Source organism: Uranotaenia lowii, chromosome 3 (assembly GCF_029784155.1).
Source record: "Uranotaenia lowii strain MFRU-FL chromosome 3, ASM2978415v1, whole genome shotgun sequence".
In the NCBI taxonomy this organism is placed as follows: domain Eukaryota; kingdom Metazoa; phylum Arthropoda; class Insecta; order Diptera; family Culicidae; genus Uranotaenia; species Uranotaenia lowii.
The window spans coordinates 199604940-199632899 of NC_073693.1; the positions used below are offsets into that span (position 1 = coordinate 199604940).

Sequence of the window (27960 nt, forward strand, 5' to 3'; positions counted from 1 at the left end):
AGTATTGGTTGTAATATGAAACGTTGCAATTCGTTAGTATTCTTGTAACAGCTTTATTGGGGTTGTTGAGAAAAAAATTGTTTCCCTCACATGGAAACTAAAGGTTATTTTCTAAAAAAAAATAACATGCCTCTACGAAATAAAAATCTAAGTGTAAGTTGTACACTGCAAGTGCTCATCTTGCCTTGTGTGTTCATCATGCCCATATTTACCCTTCTTTTTGTGAATATATGGTTCAAAAATATCCATGCGTTTCCAAGGTAACTTGATTTTAATCAGTTATTTAGCTGTCAATAAAAAACAGTCATTTTGGTTTGTACACCGCCATACCATATACGAAAATTCAATGTGCATAATTCTTAAATAAATTTTGACTTAGGTTTATGTTATGCCCGACGTTTCGACCATTTTTGGTGGTCTTCCTCAAGGGTACTAGAAATTTATTAGTTTCAAAAATTACAATGAGCATTGTTAAGAGTCTGATTTAAAGTGTGTAAACTCACTTGTCTAATGGATGTTATTGTCAGATTTCGTTTTTTCCAACGTTCCAAATGGTCGAAACGTCGGGCATTTCACAAAGAAAGTTGTTTGATTGAAATCCAAGACCGAAAAATAGCCAAAAATTAAAGAATAATTTTTGGCAGAAAAGCTCAATCGCATTGAAAATTTCCACCAAAATTTAAAAAAAATACCTGTGCGGGTTACAAAAATCCAGTGCAGTTAAGAGGGTTGTTAGTTTTTGTTGCTAAAATCACACAAAGGTATTGGAATAACACAAAGACATATCAAATATTTTAATGAGAAGCTGATAGCGCCGAGAACGACAGACGGTGCCGTCTCATTTTTCCCCGTCGTTCCAATACTTACTTGTGCTATTTCCGACCCATAATCAGTGCCATTAGGATCCAGGTCCAGCTGTTCCAGCATCCCCCCGTAATGGATCTCCTTGAGGTGGCTGGAGCTGGCCAAGGTGCTGGCAAATGTCGTCGCGGTGCTTTCACTGATAGTAGTACTCACTTCAGTAAGCGCCACGCTACTACTACTTCCACCGCCAGACATCAACGAGTCGACGTCACTTAGCACTAGATTTTCGTTCATCAAATACATAGCGAAAGTGCTTCGCTAACTAGTTTTTTTTCTTGGTTTTCGTTAAGATTTTCTTATTTGCTTCTCAGTTGCACTTTGGGGTGATCTTGAATTTCTTAAAAGTTTGCACGGTTGTTGGTTTCTTATCTCACACAGTTATCAGCGCTTCCGAATGTCTCAATATGGCACCGTTAGCAGCAGAAAGAGTAAAAGCATTTCTATTTGGGCCATCATTTTCTATCTTAATATTTTCATCACCATCATCATCGTCTTCGTCGTCCGCGCCATTTTCATCAGTGACACCGCCAAGTGAAATGAAATTTTTTCCCGGCTTCCTGTCCCCGACCATCCAGGGAAAGCCAGCGGAAACGTCCTCGACATTGTTATCATCCGGAGACCAACGAAGTTGGTGACAGACGAGGCGACGTTCTTCGACGAAGGGCTCGATTACAACAAATCTGCGTTCCTGTGGCGGCCGGCGGTGGAAAAAGCAGCAACAGATTTCCCTGTCAAAGCGAACGGTTTCACGAGGTCGTAAAAATATTACAACTTGAACCATTTTCCGTTACCGTTGGCCACACTTTCCTCTGCCAGATCAGTTCTTTCGGGATCAAGGTCAACCCGTAGAAGGGAATGTCCTTTCGTAGCATCGAGCAGAAAAAAAAGAAATAGAAACAAAACTGCCCTCTACTGGCAATAAACTTGCGATACTTTGGCCAAAGGAAAAATGGAATTTCATTGATTTGTCATGCATAAAATATTAGACCGGCCAATGGCAGCTGGTTTCTAGGGAGAGTGTACGCTGTGCTGGGACATTTATTTCCCTTTTTGTGTGCTTCGTGACTGTCCGGGGAGTGTCCTTGATGATCGCTTGGCTGCCGGAAGTGGCCTGGAAAAGAAACATAAAGTGGAAACAAATTTTAGATGGTCATAAATTATCTTTATTCAAACGTAGCTCTGAGTGATGAAGTGAAAGAGAGCTGGTTTTTATTATTTGATATCAATATTCGAAGCCAATTTCCAATCAGTGAGTTGAGTGGGATGAAATACGTTCTCTTTATGCTGGGTGTTGAAATTGAATTTAGTAGAGCTTCTGATTTTGTGATTGATATTCAAGAAAAAAAATAAGATCTGAGGATAATTAGGTATTTATTGTTAGGGTGATACGGTCAAAATTTGGTCAATATCAACTTGACGTATTTCTTTCTATTTTGCATTTAAAAAACCTGAACACCCCTCATTTTGAAGGTGTGTGTGAAGAATGTTGATCCTATTTTGATTTTGGAATTCACCCTTCAGTTGTCAAAATGCCGTCCAAGGAAGAAGAGCAGCGTATCAAAATTTTGCTCGCGCATCGCGAAAATCCGAGCAATTCGCACGCAAAGCTGGCAAAATCGCTTAAAGTAGTCAAATCAACCGTTACAAATGTAATTAAATCATTCGTTTGGCATCACTCGCCGAAGGCGGTCGCGTTTTTTTATCGCTCCTAGTGAAAAAAACCAATATCGTTAAAAAGTGGTTTCAAAGTTTATTTTGGAAGTTCGTGGAAGTGCGACCAGTGCTACCATAAAACCGTGGGTGCAATATTACACCGATTGGAAGGGACTATTCCTTTCAACCAGCCGGAAGCATCCGAGTTGGATCTTCCACAACACCGGGTGGATTTTTTTTTGGAAGCCCGAATAATTCGGACTTTGATTGCCGTTATCGGGGAACCAACTCATCCTGGTGACCACAATTTGTTGACCATCTGCGTCCTGATCAAGGCGGACAGGCAGTACGGACGGAGTTTCATCCGATCGGAATCCGTTGGAAATTTGGGCCATCGCAGACACTGAAGGAAATCGTCGTTTTTAAATTAAGAAACAAGTTTGTAACTTCTTTTTTTTTATCTTTTCCTACCCTATCATTTTCACTTTATTGTATTTTGAATTTTCAGTGCTTCGTTCAAATTTTGAAAACGGAAGACACTAGTGTCTCCGTTGATAAAAATGGACGAAGGCGGGGGGTTAAACGCCTCAACCGAGGACGATGAGAATTCAACCTACGAGAATGAAGAGCATTTGGAGGATACAGATGATGCTGGTCCCTCAAATGGGATCCATTCTCAGGTGGGTGATAATTCTTCATCGCCCTCGGTTAAGAGTGGAACAACTCGGCTTCGAAAATACACAGAGGGCTCATCTCTCACTGGACCTTGGGTGGTTTTCATCCGGCCCAAAGTGAATGGTAAGCAACTAAATGTGGTACAGATCACCAAAGATCTGGCGAGGTGGCCCTCTGTATCTAGTATTACTAAAGTACGTCCGAACAAGCTGCGCGTTGTTGTGGCTGACCGGAAAGCCGCAAATGAAATTGTAGCCAGCAATTTCATTAACCTTGAGTACCGTGTTTACATCCCGTCTCGAGACGTAGAGATCGAGGGCGTGATCACAGAGATGAGTCTCAAGGAGGAGTACATTAAATCCAACGGCGTTGGTAAGTTCAAGAGCCTTGATTCGACTTCGGTTGAAATCTTGGATTGTCGCCAACTCAGAACTACCACCGTCGTTAATGGAGATAAAAGGTACACTCCTTCAGCCTCATTTCGTGTTACCTTCGCAGGTACCGCCCTCCCTAACTACGTCTTGATTGACGGAGTTTTGAGGCTTCCTGTGCGGCTCTTTGTGCCTCGACCGATGCAATGTAAAAATTGCATAAAATTGGGACACACAGCGTCCCACTGCTACAACAAGACGCGTTGTCCCAACTGTGGGGAGACTCATGGGGAAGGAGCGTGCTCAGCAATAGAGCAGAAATGTGTCTATTGCGGGGGCTCACCCCATGATATCTCCCTGTGCGAGGCATTCAAGAGCCGCTGGGATAAACAAAGGCGCTCTTTGAAGGAACGGTCAAAACGTTCCTATGCCGCAATTTTAAAGAGCGCGGCGCCTCCGACCCAACCCCAATGCAGTAACATCTTCTCAGTGCTGTCAGTTGACAGTGAAGACTCTGATTCCACTGATCAGGATAGACCAGTTATCTTCGTTGGAAACTCCCGGAAACGGGCAAAACCTGCTCCTAAAACCCCCAGTTCCAAAAAAAATACCCTCAGTTAGCTCTACAATAAATAATAGACAAAAACCATAAGTTCGAGAAATGCCAAAACAGGCCCTCCTGGATTCCCCATGAAATTTGTACCCCAGAGTAAACCAGAAGTGGCAGGATCTTCGAAGTCTCCAATATCCAACGTAGTTTCGGGAGAACCAACCTCTCAAGCGGGAATTTTCAAGCTAACTGATATAGTAAATGGAATATTATCGTTTTTTAACGTATCTGAATCCATAAGAGACATTGTTTTCGCAATGCTCCCCTTGGCAAAGACATTTTTGAAGCAATTGATGCAAACCTGGCCCCTTCTTTCAGTGTTTATCTCTCTCGATGGCTAATTTACGCCGAGAGGTCGGAGATATCACTGTTCTACAGTGGAATTGTCGTAGTCTAATTCCGAAAATGGATCCGTTCAAACATCTTCTTCATGAAATAAATTGTGACATTTTTGCGTTGTCCGAAACTTGGCTTTCTTCTCAATCGAACATTTCATTCCACGATTTTAATGTTATCCGTCTGGATCGTTACGATTCTTATGGAGGGGTGCTTTTGGGGATCAATAAGCGCCACTCCTTTTACAGAATCCACCTTCCATTATCAGGCGGAATTGAAGCTGTTGCGTGTCATACAACTATAAGAGGTAAGGACTTATGTGTTGTCAGTTTATACTGGCCTCATAGAGTTGCAGTGGATCGAAATCACCTAGAGGACCTGTGCTCAGTGCTCCCTGAGCCAAGGTTAATCCTGGGCGATTTCAATTCGCATGCAACTGTCTGGGGAGAACAAATTGACGATAGTCGTTCTACTCTTATCTATGACATTTGTGATAGTTTCAATTTAACAGTTTTGAACACGGGAGAAAAAACACGAATACCTAAACCACCTGCAAGACACAGTGCAATTGACCTCTCACTCTGCTCAAATTCACTGGTAATCCCTGATCCCAATGGTAGTGATTATTTGCCTATCAAAATTACAATCACCAATGGGGTCAGCTCTTCAAACACAATAAATATGACATATGACCTTACAAGACACATCGACTGGAAAAAGTACACGGACGAAATAACATCAGCTATCGGTTCTACGAATGTTTTACCCCCTACCGAGGAGTACCACTTTCTTTCACGATTAATACATGAAAGTGCACTTCGTGCTCAAACAAAACCCATCCCAGACTCATCAGTTCCTCGAAGGCCTCCAAACCCATGGTGGGACTAGCAGTGTTCCAAGCTTTATAAGGACAAATCAAAAGCATTCAAAGATTTTCGGAAATATGGATCTCTCGCCCTTTTTGAAGTATATGTTTCCCTTGAAAATAAGTTTAAAAAATTGATCAAGGGGAAGAAAAAGGCGTACTGGAGGAATTTTGTGGGTGGCTTATCACGAGAAACATCCTTGAGTACCTTGTGGAGAGTGGCACGCAGCATGCGTAATCGATCCTCTACGAATGAAAGTGAGGAATATTCACATAGATGGATATTTAACTTCGCACGGAAAGTCTGTCCAGACTCTACGCCTGTACAAAAAATAATACGGGATGTGCCTCCAGATAGGTGTGGTATGGATTCCAGCTTTTCGATGGTCGAATTCTCACTTGCCCTCCTCTCTTGCAACAATTCAGCTCCGGGTATTGATAAAATCAAATTTAACTTGTTGAAAAACCTTCCGGACGCTGCCAAATTTCGCTTGTTAAATTTATTTAATCAATTCTTGGAGCATAACATCGTTCCCCAAGAGTGGAGACAAGTGAGAGTTATCGCTATCCAAAAGCCCGGTAAACCAGCGTCCGATGCGAATTCGTACCGTCCAATAGCGATGTTGTCTTGTATACGCAAATTGATGGAGAAAATGATTTTGTTTCGTTTGGATAAATGGGTTGAAACAAATGGTCTCCTTTCAGATACTCAATTTGGGTTTCGAAGGGGCAGAGGGACAAACGATTGTCTTGCTTTGCTGTCTTCAGAGATACAAATGGCGTACGCAAAACGTGAGCAAATGGCTTCAGTGTTTCTGGACATAAAGGGAGCTTTTGATGCAGTTTCAATAGAGGTGTTGTCAGACAAGTTGCACTCTCGGGGTCTGCCTCCTCTTTTGAACAACATCTTATACAGCTTGCTTTGTGAGAAACATCTGAACTTTGCTCACGGAGATATTGCAATTAGAAGAACCTCTTACATGGGCCTCCCGCAGGGTTCATGTTTAAGTCCACTTTTGTACAACTTTTACGTAAGCGACATCGACAGTTGTCTCTCTGAAGGCTGCACTCTAAGACAACTTGCAGATGACGGCGTGGTGTCTGTCACAGGATCTTCCGAGTCTCATCTGCACAGACCTTTACAAGATACTTTAGACAGATTGTCTTCCTGGGCTTTAGGGCTTGGGATTGAATTTTCCCCTCAGAAAACGGAGATGGTGGTTTTCTCTAAAAAACATAGACCTGCTCAACCTAAGCTTCAACTCCTAGGCAGAACGATCACTCAATCGAGGTGTTTCAAGTATCTTGGGGTTTGGTTTGATTCCAAGTGTACCTGGAGAGCCCACATTGAGTATCTGAAAGGAAAATGCCAACAAAGAATCAATTTTCTCCGATCAATCAATCACACCTGGTGGGGAGCCCATCCAGAAGATCTTTTAAAATTGTATCGAACTACTATTCTTTCAGTGATGGAGCATGGTAGCTTCTGTTTCCAGTCAGCTGCTAAAACTCACATCATCAAACTCGAGCGTATTCAATATCGTTGTCTTCGCATAGCGTTGGGCTGTATGCCCTCAACGCATAACATGAGTCTTGAAGTTATAGCAGGCATACTCCCACTAAAAGATCGATTTAATTTATTATCACTCCGGTTCCTCATCAGGTGTGAGGTCATGAACCCATTGGTGATCGTAAATTTTGAAAGGCTACTTGAGCAAAATCTTCAAATAAGATTTATGTCTATATATCATGTCTTTATGTCCATGCAGTTTAATCCTTCTTCGTACTCTCCAACTCGTGTTTTCATCCCTGACTACGACACCTCTTCTGTCCAGTTTGATTTGTCTATGCAGCAAGAAATTCGTGGAATCCCGGAATCGCATCGTCCACTTTTGATTCCAAGAATTTTCGAAGCTAAATATAGACACGTCGATGCTGATAAAATGTACTTTACCGATGGGTCTCTAATAGAGGAATCAACGGGATTTGGAGTTTTCAACGAAATAGCTAGCGCCTCATATAATCTCCAGTCACCATGTTCTGTATACATTGCAGAGTTAGCAGCCATTTTTTGGGCGTTAGAAAGCGTCGCATCACGGCCAACAGAACACTACTATATTGTAACGGACAGTCTTAGTTCTGTTGAAGCAATCCGTTCAATAAGATCGGGAAAGCACTCGCCGTATTTCCTCGGGAAGATACGAGATATTCTGAGTGCTTTATCAAAACGTTGCTTTGCCATCACCTTTGTTTGGGTCCCCTCACATTGCTCGATAATGGGTAATGAGAAGGCAGACTCTCTGGCAAAAGTGGGGGCAACAGAAGGCGACACGTATCACCGTGAAATCGTCTTCGACGAATTTTGCTTCTTGGCACGAAGGAACTCTGTTGTCAACTGGCAGCGCAAATGGAAAGAGGATGATATGGGTCGGTGGCTCCACTCGATTATTCCAAAGGTAAGCCTCAAACCCTGGTTTAATAGATTGGACCTGAGTCGGGATTTTATTCGTATATTCTCCCGTCTCATGTCCAATCATTATTCCATGGATGCGGTACTCTATCGTTTAAATATTGCTGGCAGCAATTTGTGTGGCTGTGGCCAAGGTTACCACGACATCGAGCATATTGTTTGGTCGTGCGAGGTCCATCTTGTCGCTAGAACGAATTTGATAGACTCCCTTCGGGCCCGAGGAAAACCACCCTATGTTCCAGTGAGGGATGTGTTAGCTGTGCTAGATTTGGACTACATGTTCGAAATTTATCTTTTTCTAAAAGCTATCGATCTCCGTCTATAATTCTTTTCAATTTCCTATTTCCCTTTCTATCTTTTTCTCCTCTTGAAACAAAAAGTGCTAGACCTAAGTAATCAATTGTTATAAACACAAAACGAGTTTGGCTCCTTAAAACTCAAAGGTATGAGCCGTTTCAAATAAAGTAATTTATAAAAAAAAATGTAATTAAAGTGTTTGGGGAACGTTTGTCGACAGCCAGGAAGTCTGGATTGGGGGGAAATCGAAAACCGGAAGCCGCTGAGACGACAAAGAGAGTTGCCGGTAGTTTCAAGCGAAACCCTAACCTCACTCTCCGAGATGACGCAAATAAGCTGGGTGTATCGTCTACAACCGTGCATCGAGCCAAAAAACGAGCCGGACTTTCGACTTACAAGAAGGTAGTGACTCCAAATCGCGATGATAAACAAAATACGACGGCCAAAGCGCGATCCCGGAGGCTATACACGACGATGCTGACGAAGTTTGACTGCGTGGTAATGGACGACGAAACCTACGTCAAAGCCGACTACAAGCAGCTTCCGGGACAGGAGTTTTATACGGCAAAAGGAAGGGGAAAGGTAGCAGATATTTTCAAGCACATGAAACTGTCAAAGTTCACGAAGAAATATCTGATTTGGCAAGCCATCTGTACCTGAGGCTTGAAAAGCAGCATTTTCATAGCTTTCGGGACTGTCAACCAAGAAATTTACGTGAATGAGTGTTTGAATAAACGTCTGCTGCCTTTCCTGAAGAAACACGGTTTTTCCGTACTGTTTTGGCCGGATTTGGCATCTTGCCATTTCGGTAAAAAAGCCATGGAGTGGCACGCCGCCAACAACGTGCGGATGGTTCCTAAGGACAAGAACTCTCCCAACACGCCAGAGTTCCGCCCAATTGAGAAATACTGGGCTATTGTCAAGCGGAATCTAAAGAAGACCAAAAAAACTGCTAAGGACGAGCAGCAGTTCAAGGCAAACTGGCTTCCTGCGGCGAAGAAGGTGGACAAGGTGGCTGTACAAAATCTGATGGCAATTCGGATTTGGAAAAGCGGAAGCCTAACTGAATATTTTTCCTGAATTTTATACTAATTAAACTTGAAAAAGAAATTTAATTTGATTTTTTAAATAAACGATTTCACCGATTTACACGCGTTTTCCCTTGACCAAATTTTGACCGTATCACCCTTTATTTAACTGACGTAAAGTCGCTGTACTGAGGGCGTCTAAGTAAACGCTAGAAAATGCCGAGAACGAAGAACGCATAGCATCTGAAAACAGAAAGCCGCTTCGAGAGTAGCACCATTTTAGGCCGGGCATGTTGAAGTCGCCAATGACGAGTATGTCATCCTCAGGAGAACAAAAAGAGCTTACTTTATACCGTATTTGTTTATGCCGAATGTTGCACTAATGTTGCACTGGTGCACCACTAGGTGCTGTCAAACTGTTCATTCGGACGGTGTTGCACTGGTTTTGACCTGGTGGAGTTCTGCTAACGGACGGTGGCCCACCGATAATTTTTCCAGTGTTGCGAGAGAGCGTGTGAGTGAGTAAGGTAGTAATACACTGGCGACGATTTGTGTTTGTTTTTGTCGGGTACGGTGGAACACTGATCGAGGGGAGAAAACAAATACGGTATTAGTTAGACAGGCAACGCGAAAAGGACTCTGCTAAAACCAGGTCGCCAGAACGATCAGGTGGCACGTACACTACGCAAAGATAGAGTTTCCGATTACCGAGATCAATGCGGGTCCAAAAAAGCTACAGATCGTCCCAGGAAACGTCTTCGATAAGCAAAGCCGGTAGTTTAGATCTAAAGGCAAGTAACACTCCACCACCAGTAAATTTTTGGCTGTTGAGGGGGCTACGGTCGCATCGAAACACTGTATAATCTGGGCCAACAATCTGACTGGAGGGGGTACGGTCATTAAGCCAAGTTTCGGTAAAGGCAATGATATCGTTGCAGGAGCACGAAGTAGCAAGCAGAAAATCGATCACGCAGGAATTAACACCACCCGTGTTCTGGTAGAAAATGCTGATAGAGCAGTCCGATTCAGATGCAGTACCGGAACGAAGATCGCTGGAAAGGCAGATTTCATCACGCGGAGAAGAACTGTCTATGATATCATACTTGCCTGATAGCGCAAGCTGGAGATATTGTATATAAATTATTGATTTATGAATTTACGAAACCATTTAATAAACTCTACCGTTATCTACTTAAAGTGGTAGAAAGGTGTCAAATCGTAAAATACTAACTGCATTTGAATGCAATAATCCGTATTTTGCAACCGAACCAACCATAACGCCATACGTCATGATTATGTCACTTAAGTTGTGGTTTAACACGCAGTTTTACAAGTTTATGATGTGTACCGAAAATCAACAGCACCGTATTTCACATGATTGTCACCCAACAAGTCGTGATCGGCAAGGCAAAACGAAGCAAAGCAAAGGGAAGGATTGTTGACTGTCCGGTTGCATGTTTGGTGCTGAGCATCATATGTATGTATGAAGAGGAAAAAAAGAACAAAATAATAAAATGACACTCGAGTTTAGCAGTTCATAAATAGTTAATGAAGCGTCTTCGCCTCTCCTCGCACATTTTGCGGCTCATATCTTGGCAACTGGCGCTCGACCAATTCAAGCCAACAAAGTGACATGAAATTGAAATGGGAAATTTATTTCGGACTGACATTACCCCAAGGGAGCAATATCGAGGAGGAGATGCACAAATAATGCTAAATGATAATGGCCCCAACACACTGCTGAATTGCAAAAGATTGTCACGTTCTCGCATCGGGGGAATCTTGTCAGGGAAACAATTAAACTCGGTCGTGGCCGGAATCGCCAAGTCTGTTCGTACGACCTCTCTCTACTCTACTCTAAGTATGTACGCGTTCATTCGTATGTAACTGTTTTTGGCCGGCAGCGGATTCCTGCCATACATGGGGGAAGCGATCTCCGGATGAATGGTGGTCAGCGGACAGCATTCCTGCGAAGGGTGTCCATTGTTTTTGTGTAATACTATAAAAATGTATTTGCTTGTTCCAATGTCGTTAGGGATAAAGAAGCTGAACTTTCCATTTGGCTATTCACCCTTGAACAGCGAAAGAATAATGAGCGTTAGACCGTAGAAATCTTTATCTTACTTTAATGAGCCATTGAGTTGTTCTGTCGTGGTTTAAGACATACTTGCGGAATCCTTACACTTTATCCTTAAAAATGACAGGGTCGTAGATAGACTTGCAAGACTGTTGAGTCGTATTGAGACGTATTTTTCTTTGAATTTGGAAAACTCAATCAAAATTTCATATGGTAAACATTAGTTTCACGATTCAGTACACGCTATTAAGTAAATATTTCCGCTATGAAGACACCTTAATTTTCCTGGAATTTCACTTAGATGGCTGTTGTGTACTCGTCATTTACAACTTTTGTTATTTGAACAGAATCTGGAATAAAAACCGCAAGTACGGCCAGGCAACCACTACGGTGACCCAAATCGGAGGCAACCCAAATCGTATGTAGCAGAACGAATTCCTATTCACATTTGGGTTATTTTCACATACACTCTACACTAGGGTGTTCCAAAATTGCATAATGTCTTGGAATCTGAGGGCTCACCCTCCAAATGGTAGATTAGGACGTGGAGAAAAAACTTGTGTATGGGGCCGGCTAAAAAAAATTGCAATCTTTGAAAAAAGTCCATTTTCATAATATTTGATTTTAAATAAATTCTGGGCCCAAAAATGTTCACATAATTTATATCTATCTATTATATAAAATTCTCTTGTAACGGTGTTTGTAGTACTACTCCTCCGAAACGCCCCAAACAATTCTAATGAAATTATTTTTAGAATATTTTGTAGGCATGCGAATCGGTTTATCTATATATATAAAAAGCAATTTCTGTATGTTTGTTTGTTTGTTTGTTTGTTTGTCCTCTATAGACTCAGCCGTCTTAAGAGCTAGAGGTCTGAAATTTGGCATGGATGCTCATTAGGACCAGGAAGGATGAAAAATGTTTTCAGATTTTCGGCTGACCCCTTCTGAAGGGGGTCGTCCATACAAGACAAATATTGTTTTCGCGATACTGACGTTACTTTTCGTCGGATTGTGTTGAAAATTTGCACATGAGTGTTTTGAAAGACCAGCAATCGATTTCAGGTGTCAAATTTTGGGTAAGTGGTCAGCCAAAGGGGTCGTCCATATTAACTGTTCGCTGTTTTTGGGATATTTACGTTATTATACATCGTATTCAGATGAAAATTGGTACACGATTGTTTTGAGTGAAATTGTGTGAATTTTCAGTATCTTAGTAATATTGACGTTTTTATACATCAAATTGGGATGAAAATTTGCACATAGGAGTTATTAGGGACAAACAACTGATTTCACTTATCCAAATTAAAATCAGGGGTCGGCCAAAGGGGTCGTCCATGTTAACTATTCACTGGTAATGCGATATTGTCGTCATTATACATCGAATTCAGATGAAAATTGGTACACGAAAGTTTTGAGGGACGGACAATCGATTTCAGGTATTAAATTCAGTGTAAGAGGCCGGCAAAGGGGGTCGTCCATATAAACCTTTCAATAGTTTTGCAATATCGTCGTTATTATACATCGGATTGGGATGAAAATTTGCACACGGTAGTTTTGAGGGACGGGCAATCGATTTCAGAAGTCAAATGTTTTGCCAGGGGTCGACGAAAGGGGTCGTCCATATAAATTATTTTTTCACTATTTTAAGCAATATTGACGTTATTATACAATGGATTGCTTTGAAAATTTGCACACGGGAGTTTTGAAGGAAGAACAATCGATTGTAGATATCACAGATTATATAAGAGCCCCCGAAATGGGTTTAGATTTTTGGCAATAATTGCATTGTTATGCAATGATTTAGTCAAAATTCGTACACGTGGTTTTTTTGGCACGGTTAATTGATTCCCGATTTCAAATTTAGTATCAGACGACAGACGAAGTGATCGTCCAAAATTTTTGCAATTATTACTAAACAATGAATTCAGAAGTGCATCTGGAAAATGCTTGGCAATTGACTTTCATTCAAACTGTTCATGACATATTCCAAGTTGAAAGCGAAACGGAGTTCGTATGGGATCAGCTAGTATCGAATAAAAATAGCAAAAAGTCCCATCAATTTTCCGTAATAATTAAATTTGTAATAATTTGAATCAAATAAAAGTCATGGCTTCCATTTTTTAAGAAATTTTCTTTCCTTTGGGCGGTTTGTTTTTCGTCTCCAAGGTTGAGGCGTCGCGAACATACGTTAGTGGGAACATTTGGGCGCGTATTTCTCAAGCATACTTTCACGTGTGGGCGCTATGAAGCCTAGTTGTGATTTTTTTTCTTCTTGATTCCTAGCTCATTTGTACAGCACATTTGAATGAATGACGCCTACATGAGACCAAGATTGATATTTTGCCGATCGAATCAAAACCATATAAACGATTTCAAAAAATAAAACCATTTTAAGTTCGTGTTTATTGAAACAGCAATTGAACTCTGAAAAATATGAGTTTAATACTGATGCATATGCAATAATGGTATGACTCTTTGTAGATGTTGAAAAAAAAAAGAATGTTGGAAGATTTGCATACAATTGTATAATCAAATACGCTTAGAAGTTTAGTTTTGGTGCATATCGAAAACGAAAAAAGAATAACATGTTTTCGACAGATATCAAGCGCCTTCAAATTTTTAGAACAACAACAAAATCCGATGAAAATGAACAGACACATTAACTGAAAAAGAGTCTGTCCTTTGAAATATATTAGATATATTAGATACTTAAAGGCCGAATGCTGAGAACTTTTTGATTTTTTTGCAAGCGTAAGTTAAATTTATCAATAAAATAATCTACTTTTTCATTACAAAAAGTAAGAATATGCATTTTCCGGAGAAATTTTCAATGAGGAAAGTAAACTAGAGCAAGTGAAAATTATTTCTTCATCTGAAAATTGTTGGACTCAAATAAACAATCTGACTAAATAAGCTTATCTTTTTCAAATCATTCACCGAAAAACTGTTTACATATTTACTGTTTGTTAACACACTATTTACGTACGTACTCAACATAAACATTGTGTTTTAGTTTTACATATTTTGTCTACATAGAAGAGACTTTTGATCCACTTTTTTGTTGAAAAGTTTTTTTTGTGATCGATATTCTAGGATCATCAGATTTTTTTGATGAATTTTTAATATGACCTGAAAGTGTTAAAAATAATATTTATTCCTGTCATTCCAAACGGTAGAACAAGTGAAAACGCGCCATTTAGCCATGAAACGCCAATCATTTAATAATTTTATCTCCAAAATGGCCAGAATGGATGAAGGATATATTTAAAATTATTAAGGTATTTTGGTTAAACAGCATTCAGTGAAATTGAGGTACCGTAAAACGGGGTAACATTGATCACCGGGGTAGCTTTGATCAACATGAAATTGCTCCAAATAATCATCAATAACTAAGTCTATATTTTGAATTTTTGAAAACTTTTTTCTACGTTTGAAAGCCTATGAATTTAGTATCAAGTAGGCAAAATTTTGTTTGTATTTGAAATTTGTTTTCTGTTAGTAAAAATATTATTTCAAAATCTTAAAATATCTATTTTTTGCAAGGCTCTCAAACAAACAGCTCTCCTGGTGATGCCAAAAAGCATTTAGAAGCAAACGGGTTGTTGAATGTGAAAGAGCAACTTTTTTTCTTTGTATATGTATAGTTATAGTGCTATTTTTATAGTCATTTGATGATAATTTCCTTATATTTAAAAATAAAGGACGTTTGCCAAGAGTAAGCCCGTATTGGAAAAATGGATAGAAACTCTATCAAATGGTTAACTTTGAAGAAAAAATGAAAATGGTAATAGTGGGTGGGCCTAGGAGAACGTGTGAAGGTAAAATTTCATTTGTATTTTGAAGCTTAAACTATTTAGCAATTGTTATAACTTTTACCCCTAAATGTATGCAGCATCTTTGTTCTTTTTTTTATTATAAATTATTTTAAAAGAAAACATTTAAAACTAGATCAAATTGATGAACAAGCATTTGTAAATATTATGATGGTGTTTTGTATCCTCTATGATCAAGATAACTCGATAAAAAACGTCAAAATAGAGACTGATCAATGTCACCCCAAAGCATCAAATTCTGAACAGAGACTAAATCGATTTTTAAATCAAATTTAAAGTAGTCTAATAAATTTCTGCAACCATGTTTTACATTCATAGGAGTCCAGTACTGGTTTTAAAAATATTAAACATGCCCCATTCCCCTTAACAGAAAAAATAATCGAAAAATATTGAAAAAAGTGATCAATCTTACCCCGGATTACGGTACCAAGCATTAATTTATTCCGGAGAAAAACTGAAAATTTATCAAAGAAAGTTGATAAAAAAGACAAACAAGAACTAGTATTAAACTTTTTTCACTGACGCATCTGAAATAGAGCTGTGTGTTTTCACTTGCGCCAATAAATGGGACAAATCTATATATTTACTTAGATGTTTCTTTTCTGCCAACATAACTGATTGTTTTTGAAAATATTCATTTTTTCAGAGACTGATCATTAACTCCTCATACTATCCACAGAGTACGAAGGCAAAATAGCTGATCTACAGCAACCCAATTGTAATATTCTATTCTCTATTTGTTATTGCGGTCAGTTTAATGATGGTAATTATCGTAAATTCCTAATTCCGTAACAGCATTTGATGTATCAATTTTTCATATATATACTTTTCCAAATGGCATAAATTGATATATAGCCATATTCAAAATATTATATGAAGCGTTTGGTAGGGATCTCCACGCTTCATTCCTCCCCTGTATCCTGTATCTTTCGCGGTTTTTATCACATGGTTGACCTGGCCGTAGTAATATCTGCAATGCATAGCAATATGTAACAGATAATACGCTGAAAAGAAAAATGAAAGACGCAAGTCTCGCAATCAAAACATATTTTTGTCCTCTCTTCAAAACCAATCGTTTGTTTGATTCATTGGGTGTAAGTTGAAAAAATTTAATTTGCATTTTTTGCTTGCATAATTATGAAACAGTAATTTGCAGTATACAAAAAAGCCAGATTTAATGCCATTTCAAGTGCTGTTTGAGAACATTTCAAGTTGAAATGTGTCATGTCTATAAGACCAAACCCACCGAGCGTTGCTATTTCGGTCGGTATTTTAGATGTTTTGATTGGTTGCGTTTTTATCTACTTACTGATTTTCGCACCCATTGTTGCCATCCAGGTTGGTATTTGTGTTTGTTTATTTTCTGATAGCGACGACCAGCTGCATTGCTACCGGGTTGCTACATAAACGCATCCTGTAACAACCTACTGCTCGAATGCTATTTCTCGAATCAAGTTAGCGACTGTTGGTGCGATGATGGGTTAATAGATATGTTGCTGAATGTGCTCGATTCGAGGTTTAGCAACCATTGGTGGGCTTGGTCTAAGTTTAATATCTGGCGCAACTTGATCATTCGGCGATATACAAAAAAATCCGAAATAAAGAAAAGTAAATATAAAAATATTCATGTAAGATTTATTGAAGGTTATTCTATAAAAATTTATGTAATGACTCATAGAATTGAGTAAAAAGTCTTAGGTTTTACTTCAAAAGAATTAAGCGGGACAATTCGAGTAAACGGAAAGAAGGATAATGTAAAAAACTAAAGGGTGATACGGTCAAAATTTGGTCAATATCAACTTGACGTATTTCCACAGGTTTACCTTGATCGTTCTCAACACCTTCAAATGTAGTTTCCGATCCTTAGGTCCACTATTGTTACCGTTTGTAACAGTTCATAGTTTGCATGTCGGTTTTTGTTTATTTATTCCATGTTGATTGTTTAATTAATTTATTTTATAAATGTTAGGCAATAAATTTCAAATTTAAATAAAATAATGGCTTAGTAAAAGAGGATAGGAAATGGACACGACACGAAAACAGAACAGCACACGTATAACATCACAACAAAGAAAGACGAATTAGAGTTCAATGGGTGACGAGCAATTGACAGGTTGGAAAAAGGAGACCGGATGAAGTTCTCTTTCGGGTGGTAGCCGCGAAGCGAACAAGTTCGAATCGCAGATTGCCAAGTTTTAGGCTCATAAGAGAAGCCTCTTTTAAAATGCCGGCAGAAAGATTGTGCGCGAGTGGACAAATCGGATACGCTCGAGAGAACCGCATTGGTAGCCGATAGAGAAGTCCAGCCCGTTGCGCCCAAGATATCTGTGCCGAAACACTCCACGGTCAGATCACTGCCATCACCAGCCGAACCACCCCGAGAGAAACCAAACAGGCTGATTAGAGCTCAAACGGGAAAGTTCACCAGCCACGAACTAACCCGCCTTTCGTCCGAGCCCAGCCACGTGCGAGGTAGTCCGGAGGTCGTAAGAAAACCGATCAAGCCCGTATCGGTCCGCCAAACAGCAACTAAGTCTTCATCTTCGCCACATTCCCGCCAGTACGCCAGCCAGCCACCAGGAGTCCATCGCCGCCGCCCTCACAAGCCCCAGGTCCGCCAACGGAGGTCATCCAAATCGGTGAGAGAACCGCCCTAAAACACTTCACACAAATCACACTACACGACACACACAGAATTATAGAACACGCAATAAAACACGAATTTAAACGAATATAACTTATAACAATAAATATACGAATATCACATCCGGGTCCTGGGTTCTGAAAATAAACACAAAGCCGACCTTGAGGTCCTTCGTTTTACATCCAGATCGAGCTAGCCAGTGCAAAAGAAGGTGATGTATACCCACCCTCACTGATCCCCAGAGGAACGACCAGGGATCCGAGGGCTTAGACCTCGTCCCCTCTAGACGTGTGGTAATACTATAACGCTTTGTATGAACCTGCCGATCGATAGTGTGCATCTCACGGAAACGTTTGAGAACGCTGAACACGGTTGATTTGACCATCTTTACAGATTTCGCAATTTTTGAACCCAACCAAGACGGGTTTTAGACGTGGGTGTCCAAAATTACTTTTCGTCTCGCGGCTCCCATCATGTGTAACTTTTTTGGTACAAATCGTGGAATCGTAATGAAATTTTCAACACTGATAGAGGAAACATTTCAAAACAAAGTACTGTCAAAACATTCCAGGTCCGACAACTAGGAGCGCAATGGTATAATAAACAATGCGTCCAGATTTATGATGATCAATGCTTTAGAAGTATCATCCGCCAAACAAAGCACAAGAAACATTATGTATGAGTGTGTGTGTGAATTGTTTTTATTCTACAAACTGACAAACATTTTTTTGTTATTGATATGTTAGATGGATCTACGACTTACCGTTTAGTGCAAAATCCATCGATTAAGAATGCTATTACCATTCTTCTCATTTAAAATGAAGAAAAACTTCCACGACCGGGAACCGTTAACATTCTTGAAGCTAAATAACTCAAAGACATTGGACTGCATGTATCGAAATTCAGTTGCATGTGAGCTCTATGTGAGAATGTAAACTTAATTTAACCTCCTCGTGTTCTAAATATTGCTTTAAAAATTCGATTCTGATAACTGATCAACGTTATATTTCACATTATCTTTTGAGTTAATTACTGATCTTAAAACTTGATCTAGAGGGTGCAATTTTGGTGATTGAAATATTCTTTTTTTAATCATACTGCAAAATTGAACAAAATGAGATACAAATTGAATGTTCAAAATGGTATAGTCAAAATTTTAGTTTGTAGTTTAAACTTTAAAAAACTCAAAATAATATAAAAGATTAATGTTTTATTCTTTTACTGAAATTTACTATGGAAAAGTACACTGTATCAAAAAATTGTCCGTACAGCACGTACTTTCAAATCCAAACAATCAAAATGTCAATAAAAATACTACAATTACATCATTCACTGCAGAAACTAGTCCTTTTTGTAGACCAGTATTAAAAATGTTTATGAACTAAACCTTAAAAATAATCCAATTCATTTTGTATAGAAAGTCCAAAAAACGACGTCAAAAAATAGTCCGTACACTGAGGCCTTTGTCAAATATTAGTCAAGTTAACAGTTATGTGTCAGTCTGTCAAACGCAGAAACGTGAGTTGAATCTCAACGAAGACAATTTCCAGTGGTCTGAGCGATAAATACGGTAAAATGAACTTTATTTAGCATAAATCAGTAGATTTTCGTGTTTCCGGATGTCAACGGGTATTTTTTTGTGAGAAGCAGACCTTTTCCTGTTTATTATATCCACGAAAATTAACAGGAAAAAGTCTGCTCCTCACAAAAAAAATACCCGTAGATATCCGGAAACTGATTGTTGACCTGAAGAATTACGGTAAAAGCTTGTCCGAAATTGCAGGTATAGTAAAACGGCCACGATCGTCGGTTCACTATGTCCTCCAGAACTTTAAGAAGACTAACTCCCTGGAGACTACTCCAGGAAGAGACCGAAAACTGAAGGTTAAGGATCGTCACCATCGCATCATTGTCAGGGAAATCAGTCAGAATCCTAAAATCAGTGCCCTGAAACTAGCTGACAGCCTGAAGAATTTTGAAAACATACAGGTTAATCCTCAAACGGTACGGAACATACTTCATGAGAAAAAATACTTAGATCGTGTTGCTCGTAAGAAGCCGTTTATATCTGCTAAGAATAAGAAAAAGCGGCTGGAATACGCTGGCAGAGGCTGGAGTTCTGGCAGAACGTCATCTGCACTGACGAAAGCAAATTAATTATTTTTTGTCTGTCGGACATGTAATAGTATGGCGTAATCCAAATACTGAATTGGATCCGAAAAATTTGCGACCGACAGTTAAGCACGGTGGTGGCCATGTAGGGGTGCTTTCAGCGAAAATGGCTCCGGAAACTTGAAATTTATTCACGGAGAAAAGTAAGGAATATAAATATGATTGTTTGGTTCTGACCCGAAAATACGATCAAACCAACCATCAGCTTATACGACTAGTCTCCAGGGAGTTAGTCTTCTTAAAGTTCTGAAGGACATACTGAACCGACGATCGTGGCCGTTTTACTATACTTGCAATTTCGGACAAGCTTTTACCGTAATTCTTCAGGTCAACAATCACTTTCCGGATGTCTACGGGTATTTTTTGTGAGAAGCAGACATTTTCCTGTTAATTTTATCCACAAATTGTTAAAATCTACTGATTTATGCTAAATAAAATTCATTTTAGTAAAGTTCAGTTTAGTAGGGGAAAGGTTTCCTAAATGGGCCTATCGGGTTAAATGACCCTAAGGCCGTTTGACGAAATGGCTAACAAGACGACATATCTAATCAATGCATTTTTAGGGTAATACGCTTTGAACATAAGGCAAGAAAGAATTTTATGAATAAACCAACTCAAAAAAATTTTAAAATTCAAACAAGGTTTTGATACCTATTGATGTAATAAATTGACTTTTAAAAATTAAACGTAAAGAGGCTCAAAACAAAAAATTGGGTGGTTTTTGTTTCTTATTCAAATGAATTTTGGAAATTAAACATATTTCAGCTTTTGTGGAGGTTTAATAATGATTATATAGTGGAATAAGAGAGTGTTTTTGTATGCCCCCATCATGTTTGTAAAATGCCACTACCCTTAAATAACAGGTTAAATAGAATAAATTTTAGATTTTTGCCATTAAAACTTGGAATTCAAGCTCTAATTAACACCTCTAGAGAGAATTGAAGATCTCAAAACAGATTTGATAAAGTTTTTCTTATGAATAAATTGCCTCCATAGTACGGCAACGCTAACTTCTGTTTTATTCTTTAAATAATAGAAGAAATAGATTTTCATAAAACTTCAGTTTTGTCATATGAAAGTTATCAGTTTCTAGCATTTCCAATGAAAATATACGAAAATATTGTCAAAATAACAGAAATTTTGCCTAAAACATGAATAAGCGCATTTAGCCCGCACGGTTTGAGGTTCGGCAATTTTGACAACAGTTATAATAAAATCGATTTCTCATAAACTGAAGGAGATTTCAAAATGAAAACTACTCCAATGTATAGAAAACAGATGCCTGCTTATGTGTATATAGTTTTTGAACACATATTCGATGCAATATTTGAGAAAATCAGTATTCTTCTTAATAGGCGCATATAGCCCGCTCCTCCCCTATTTATCGCTCACACCACTGGAAATTGTCTTCGCTGAGATTCAACTCATGTTCTGCGTTTGACAGACTGATACATAACTGTTTACTTGACTAATATTTGACAAAGGCCTCAGTGTACGGACAATTTTTTGACGTTGTTTTTGGGACTTTCTATACAAAATGAATTGGATTATTTTTAAGGTTTTATTAATAAATATTTTTAATACTGATCTACAAAAAGGACTAGTTTCTGCAGCGAATGATGGAATTGTAGTATTTTTATAGACTGAAAAAGTGCACTTTTTGATTGTTTGGATTTGAAGGTACGTGCTGTACGGACAATTTTTTGATACAGTGTATATTAAATAAAAGGGAACCTTTTTCATTAATAGAAGCAGTGTAATTTACAAACATCACTTTTCTGAGTAACGCTGCCATATGAATATTTACATCACTGAAACAGATGACACCATGAATCAGCCCCTGTTTTCGCATATCAACACGTAGCCATAAGAAAGAAGTCCTGGGAACAAATTTCATAATTTATGAAGCTAATTGATCTCAGCAGCTTATGGTTAAACTGCTTTTTTTAATTCAATTTCAATCATTCAACATTCCCAGATCAATTGTTTCTGGTGAACAATGCGCTTAATGCGATATTCTCCCAATTACATATGCAACACATCGCTGCACTGTTGCTCCCAATCGAATCCGAAGATCTTCCTCGAGATGGAAGTGCAAAATGCTGGGTGCTTCGTATCGTCTTTCTTCGAATGATACCTTCTTGTAGCGAGTCAACTGTGGCTCTTTGAGATGTCAAACAATTTTGGAGTGCTTGGTACATGATACCTACAGACGTGATTGTGTGCTGGCTCTGCCCGATTTCGCTCTGCATTTCAATGAATGTTCAAAAATGTGGTTTTCTTATTCGTCTCATTCGTCTATGTAGATTAGTCCCTGACCTGGTCCAGATCAATCTTCTTAGCCGTTGCTTCGGGGCGTTGTAGTTTTCCGCGAGTTGTTCGACTTGAGCAACCCGACATGATGAAAGAAGCATTGCGTGAATTCCAATCTTACAACTCGGCTCCCATATTCCCACTCACAGTCTTAGCCAGTCGACACCCAACAGCCGCACGCATATCCGATTTTCTTACAGCATAAAAAGATGTTCCCGCAGCAACCGAAGAGAATCCAAATGGGCTAATGAATTATTCATGTAGGTACCACATTGCAATCGGTTTTTTTGCGGTTTCGCACAAAAAAAAACACCAAAAAGGGTACAACCGGAGGCCGGTTCTGCCTCTCATGCCAACTTCCAAGAAGTTCACCAACTAAAGTGGCAAATTGCTCAAAAAGATGAGTTGACAGTCGCCAAAACTGGCACAAACCAATTATTAATATTGCCATTTTTCATCAGATTTCAATGCCCGTTTTGGTAATCCATGGTTCATTCCAGAATTGAAAACGGGTGGGTCCCGATTTGGGAAAAGTGTCGTAGACTGGACATGATTCATTCATTAAGTCCAATTTTTTTTTGTTGTTGTCGGGAAAGTGATTTATTATTATTTTAAGCGCTGTTTAACACGAGGAAGAAAATAACAAGTGTCAAACAAGTGAAAATAGCACTGCAACTAAATAAAAAAATAATGTTTGTCTGTCTGTCTGTCCCTATGGAAAGTATTGGACCGATTAAAGTGAAATTTTGTGTATGACCGTTTCAATAACAGAGAATGGTTTCTATAATAGCTCAGCTTAGCTTGGTTGACTACTCATCTCTACCTCATATCATTGAACCCGAAATGTTTCACGAAAAGTTCTAAAAAATATCAATTTTTTCAATTATGTATTTGTTTTGAATTTTTACATTTCGAGTTCCATGATGGCTGGCGTGACTCATTAAAACGAGTTCCACATCGCCAATGGTTGCTACATTTTTCGTTTTGGAACTTTCCCATTGCGTGACGAAATTTCCGATTTCAGCCACTCCGACCTACATCATCTGGCCTTTCACGAGCATCCCCAATTCCTCGCTTCTTCACGGGCTTCTTCATCGGGACGCAATGAGCCAGGCTTTACGGAGACCTCGAAGCCCTTCGACTCAGTAGCACTTATTCCAGCCAGCGGCATCAGTCGTCCCGGCCCTTAATTCGATTGCGGCGATGAGGTTCTCCAGCCTCAATCTCCATTACCAAAATGTCGACGATACCAACTCCTGCGTCAACGAGTATATGCTAGCCACCCCGTGCTCCAGCTACGATATTGTGGTTTCACCGAAACCTGGACGACAGAATCCTTACTAGTCAGGTTTTTAGATCCGACTTCACAGTGTTCTGGCGTGACCGAGATCCTCACAACAGTACTAAATCCACCGGCTGCGGTGGAGTTCTGATCCCCATACCAAGCCCGGATCCGGTCTTTCAGCCACTCCAATCCTATGTGGTTTATCTACTATGTGGTTTATCTATAGGTGGGGACAAGACTGCCCTTGCGCGAGTATGAGAATCAGTTTTTTCAATGTTTTGATTGCTACGTCACAAACGTTCATGAGCGTCTCGACGTTGAAGTCGCCGTTCGTCGACGACATGCAACGTTTCATGTTATTCGAAAAATCACAATCAAAGCACCCTTTTATTTACGCTTTTTCTTCCTGACGCCTAGTACGGCAACGCTATGAGTTCTAAATAATAATCAACTTAATTTGCGTCCCAAACATTCCTTCTATTTGTTTCTACATGGTTCTTTACCACATTAACTGTCATTTTCCACGGTTCTTGCAAACTAACACGTTACCAAAATATTTCAAGTCGTACATGTAAACGGCTGATTTGAAACCGTGTAAAAAACCATTGTGTAATTTGTGTAAAAATTGGTTTCGGACAATTGAGTCAAACAAGGTGGTGTATAATATAAGGCAATTAAACTAAGATTCCGGCGAAAACAAAATCTCTATAATTAAATAATCTATAATTATTTTTATAAGCAACTTAAAAAATATTTTCATCACACATTGGTTGAACGGGCTCCAAGTAAACTTAACTGTAATGCACTGTATTGTAATGCTAATATAGACAGTGACCGGCACAAAAACGCTAATCCTCTAATCGCTAATTAGTCCGCTAACTTTCGGTTAGCGAATTAAATTTCTCGCTAGCTAGCGGATAACAAAGTTCCGCTAATTTTTAGTTCCGCTAACTGAAGAACTCTTTGAAGTGTTAATTTGACCATAGACTTATAGATCATAAATTCGGCAACATTCAGATTTAAAATTTTGAATCCGATCAGGTATTTAAATTTTCGTTAAAGATTTTTTTCAGAAGCTATTCGATCTTGATTTTGACTAGAATCAAAGAAATGAGCGTATTTTTTAATTACCTTCACTTGAATTTATGTCTTAAGCATAAGCCTTCTTTGAATATAAAAGAAATGAAAAAGTCGTAAAAAATTTAAATTTCCAGAACAAAATAAGTGTAGTAATGTCAAAAAAGCTAAAAAACTATTTCGGACAAAACAAAACATGTACCTAAAGAGAATCTTTGCATTAACTGATGTTAAAGATTAATAAGCGGATGAGTTTTTTGAAAAATTTGATTCCATTTTTTTTCCTTTTACTTTCCACCAAATACGCTAACTAAAACTAAAAGTGGACTGACGCAACTGATATGTACAGAAATATTACAAAATAGGTTCGAAAACTGCCCCTATTGATATCATTTAACAACTTTTCTAGTCAATATTATAATTAAACATGGTTGAAAAATTTGTGTTTTGCTTATCTTTTTCAAAACTTTCTACTATCGATTAGCGATTAGCGCTTTATTATAGGTCGATACATTTTACGTAACATTTAGCGGCTTTTATTAGCGATCGCTAACTTTGATCGAGATAGCGATGCCGAACACTGTCTTTAGACTTATTCAGTATTGTCTTTTGTAGACTATGAAAAATGTTGCTTATTTTGAGAAAAAGACGTATTTAAAAGATTTTCTGTACAGCTCAGAATTCGAATTGAGACTAAAATTTGATTTTTTACAGTGTTAGTCAGTTAACTATATAAAAGTTTTCCAAGAAAAAAAAAAGCGGGACATTTTGAGGAAAAAGCGGGATAGCGGAAAATTCAACAAAAAAGCGGGACATGTCCCGCTTTTGCGGGACGGATGGCAACCCTACTTTAAGGATATTTAAGATATTATTAGGAGTCTTTACTGCAGCTTGGTTCGATCACCCTTGAATATGCCTCGGCAGTATGGTGCCTCTACTACCAAAATGGGTCGGAGCGTATCGAGGCCATCCAGAAGCGTTTTTCGCGTTTAGCTCTCAGGAACCTGAACTTTTGATTTTGACGTTTCGAAGAAATTATTCCGAAGGAGAATCCTTAGTGCTTTAAATATAGTTTAGGGTAAATTCCGTGTAATTATTGTTTGTCTTTAAATGTTAACCTTTCATTTGAATCAATATGTGATCTGTTGATGAACAATAAACAAACCATTCATACTCTGCGATTGATCGATGCAATCAATTTTGTGCAAGGTCCAATAAAATGCCGCTTGGGAATATGCTCTCTTTTTGATAATGATCAAAAAACGGCGCCAGCCACGTCCTATTAGTAAATAAGGGATGAAGAAAGGAATGTTGGTAAGATACTCTACAGGTTGCAACCTCTTGTTCCCAAATTTCCAAAAGTAATTTTAAAACATCCAGAAACAGAGGTTAGCTACCGTTGCCATCTAGGGAAACCGTATGTACGTCTGCGAAGCTATATTCAAACATCCAAGGAATGGTTTGTGTTAAAGTCTGTTTCACATAGAATCTGGTTGGATAGAATTGATCATTTCTCCGCAAAGAAATAACGTACAACAAAAGTAAAAATGTCATTTTGTAGGGTTTTTATAATACCGTCAAACGGGGCATCATGCAACAGCGGGGTTCGATGCAACATTTATATAACACTACATTGAATAAATTTTTAATTTAATGTATTGTAATAAAGTTATCTTTTAATGATAACAAAATGATGATGACAAAATTTCTCGCATCTTAAGCTAGTTCTCTTAAGTTTTTTATTTTTATGTAAAATTTGAAAAATCGAGCAATAAATGTACAAATTTTATCATTTTTTGATGCCGAAAAAAACTTTACCCAGTATGACGGATCGGCTTGATAAAATTACCTACAAACTTTTTACAGGTTTCCTCATGTTATACCAACATTGTTGGTGTAAAAATATTTTTCGAACAATCACCCAATTTTTTTAAATGAATATTTTTAAAATTCAGTTAGGTGTCCGGGTTTAAATGCAACAAAATGCAAATCAAAGAAATACCTTGTAAATCTCGTTTCCATGTGCTGGAATATGAATGTTTTGCATCACGCGTTTGTAAACATTTAAATTTCATTCATCCAAACATTTGTTTTTATGATTTCAGCTTGTAGAATTTTTCGTAGTATTATTTAACCCCTAAATGTATGCAGCATCCTTATTTTCAGAAAAAAAATGTGAAAATTTGTTTTTACAGACCCAAAAACTACTGCAATTGGTGTTGTCATGCGTAATGGTCTTTAAGGCATTGCAAATATATTAAAAACTATGAATTTTCGTACGTGTTCATAAGATTTTTCATTAAAAACAAAGTTTGTTGCAAGTTACCCCATTTTCTAAGGAGTGTGAAAATCGCATGTTTTTAGAAAATTAAAAATAACTGAAGAAACCAATAATTTTTTTAACTACGCCAATTTGATGTCCCAGCATCCTTAAAACTTTTGATGCATAAAGGATACGATTAACTGTGAACATAAGTTTTTTAGAAGCCATTGAAGTTGAAAATTGTTGCATGTTGCCCCAGTTGACGGTACATAAAAATCATTCGCCAGCTTTTCGGATAAATTTTCGAACTATTTTTGTGATACCACCCATCATTTTCTGCACAGTACTGCTGGTAACCTCATTCGCCATTGTAACGTACACAATTTGAATTAGCGCACAACATTTTAGAATTAAGTTTAGAATCCATCTCTTCAACTGTAATTTTACCTCCTGTCATGAAAATTCAGTTTTCCCGCCTACAATGATAGAGCATTTTTGATTCCTTTTTCTCTTCTCTACCAACCGTCGAACAAACCGGTCACCTAGCCACATTTATAATATAAAGTGAATTTAGAATAAAGTCTTAGTCTAAAGTTTTCCTTAAAATAAAGTTATTATTTATTGGACTAAATCCAAGTGAAGTGAAGTTTTCTTTAAGTTGTGACCGTGATCTATTTCCTGACGATACATAATTGGTGCCGTGACCAGGATCACGGAAACTTGGACACTTGTGAAACTTCACGTCATCGGTCGAACCTAACCCTACCCGTGGGACCAATCCCTGGAATCCGGATTTATTATATAATACAAGGCATAATTCTCTAAGAGTACATGTGAGTACCTTTCCAAAACTGTTCCGAAATTAGTGCGGTACTTCCTGGGTCGTTTTTTTGGAAATTTTAGACCAAAACTCAACTTTGTTGTTTCCACGTGGCAACTGCCGGAAGATATCGGGATCCGGAGATTCAATTACCTGGTTCACCTTCGGGAACATCATTCGTTCTGGCTCCATCCTCCGTAGAGAAGCTGTACCTTTGCCGTCGGTAGAAAACCTGAAATCCCATAGCCCAAAATCAAACTTAACCTTAATTGGATTGCCCAACTGTTATCGAACGCTGGAGGCT

General features: G+C 38.6%; 2 protein-coding genes across 2 annotated transcripts in view; one reads left to right on the forward strand and one right to left on the reverse strand.

The window, feature by feature from the left end:
* Positions 1–27960, reverse strand: part of LOC129758367 (cardioacceleratory peptide receptor-like) — a 309792-nt gene that overhangs the window by 234598 nt on the left and 47234 nt on the right. The window contains exon 2 of the mRNA XM_055755868.1: positions 868–1975. Within this exon, the coding sequence (XP_055611843.1) occupies positions 868–1107 (240 nt within the window). The 5' untranslated portion in view covers positions 1108–1975. The remainder of the gene's footprint in view (positions 1–867; positions 1976–27960) is intronic.
* Positions 3078–27960, forward strand: part of LOC129752999 (uncharacterized) — a 30273-nt gene continuing 5390 nt past the window's right edge. Inside the window, exons 1-4 of the mRNA XM_055748791.1 lie at positions 3078–3564; positions 15762–15800; positions 15878–15885; positions 17317–17721. Coding sequence (XP_055604766.1) covers positions 3078–3564; positions 15762–15800; positions 15878–15885; positions 17317–17721 — 939 coding nt within the window. The remainder of the gene's footprint in view (positions 3565–15761; positions 15801–15877; positions 15886–17316; positions 17722–27960) is intronic.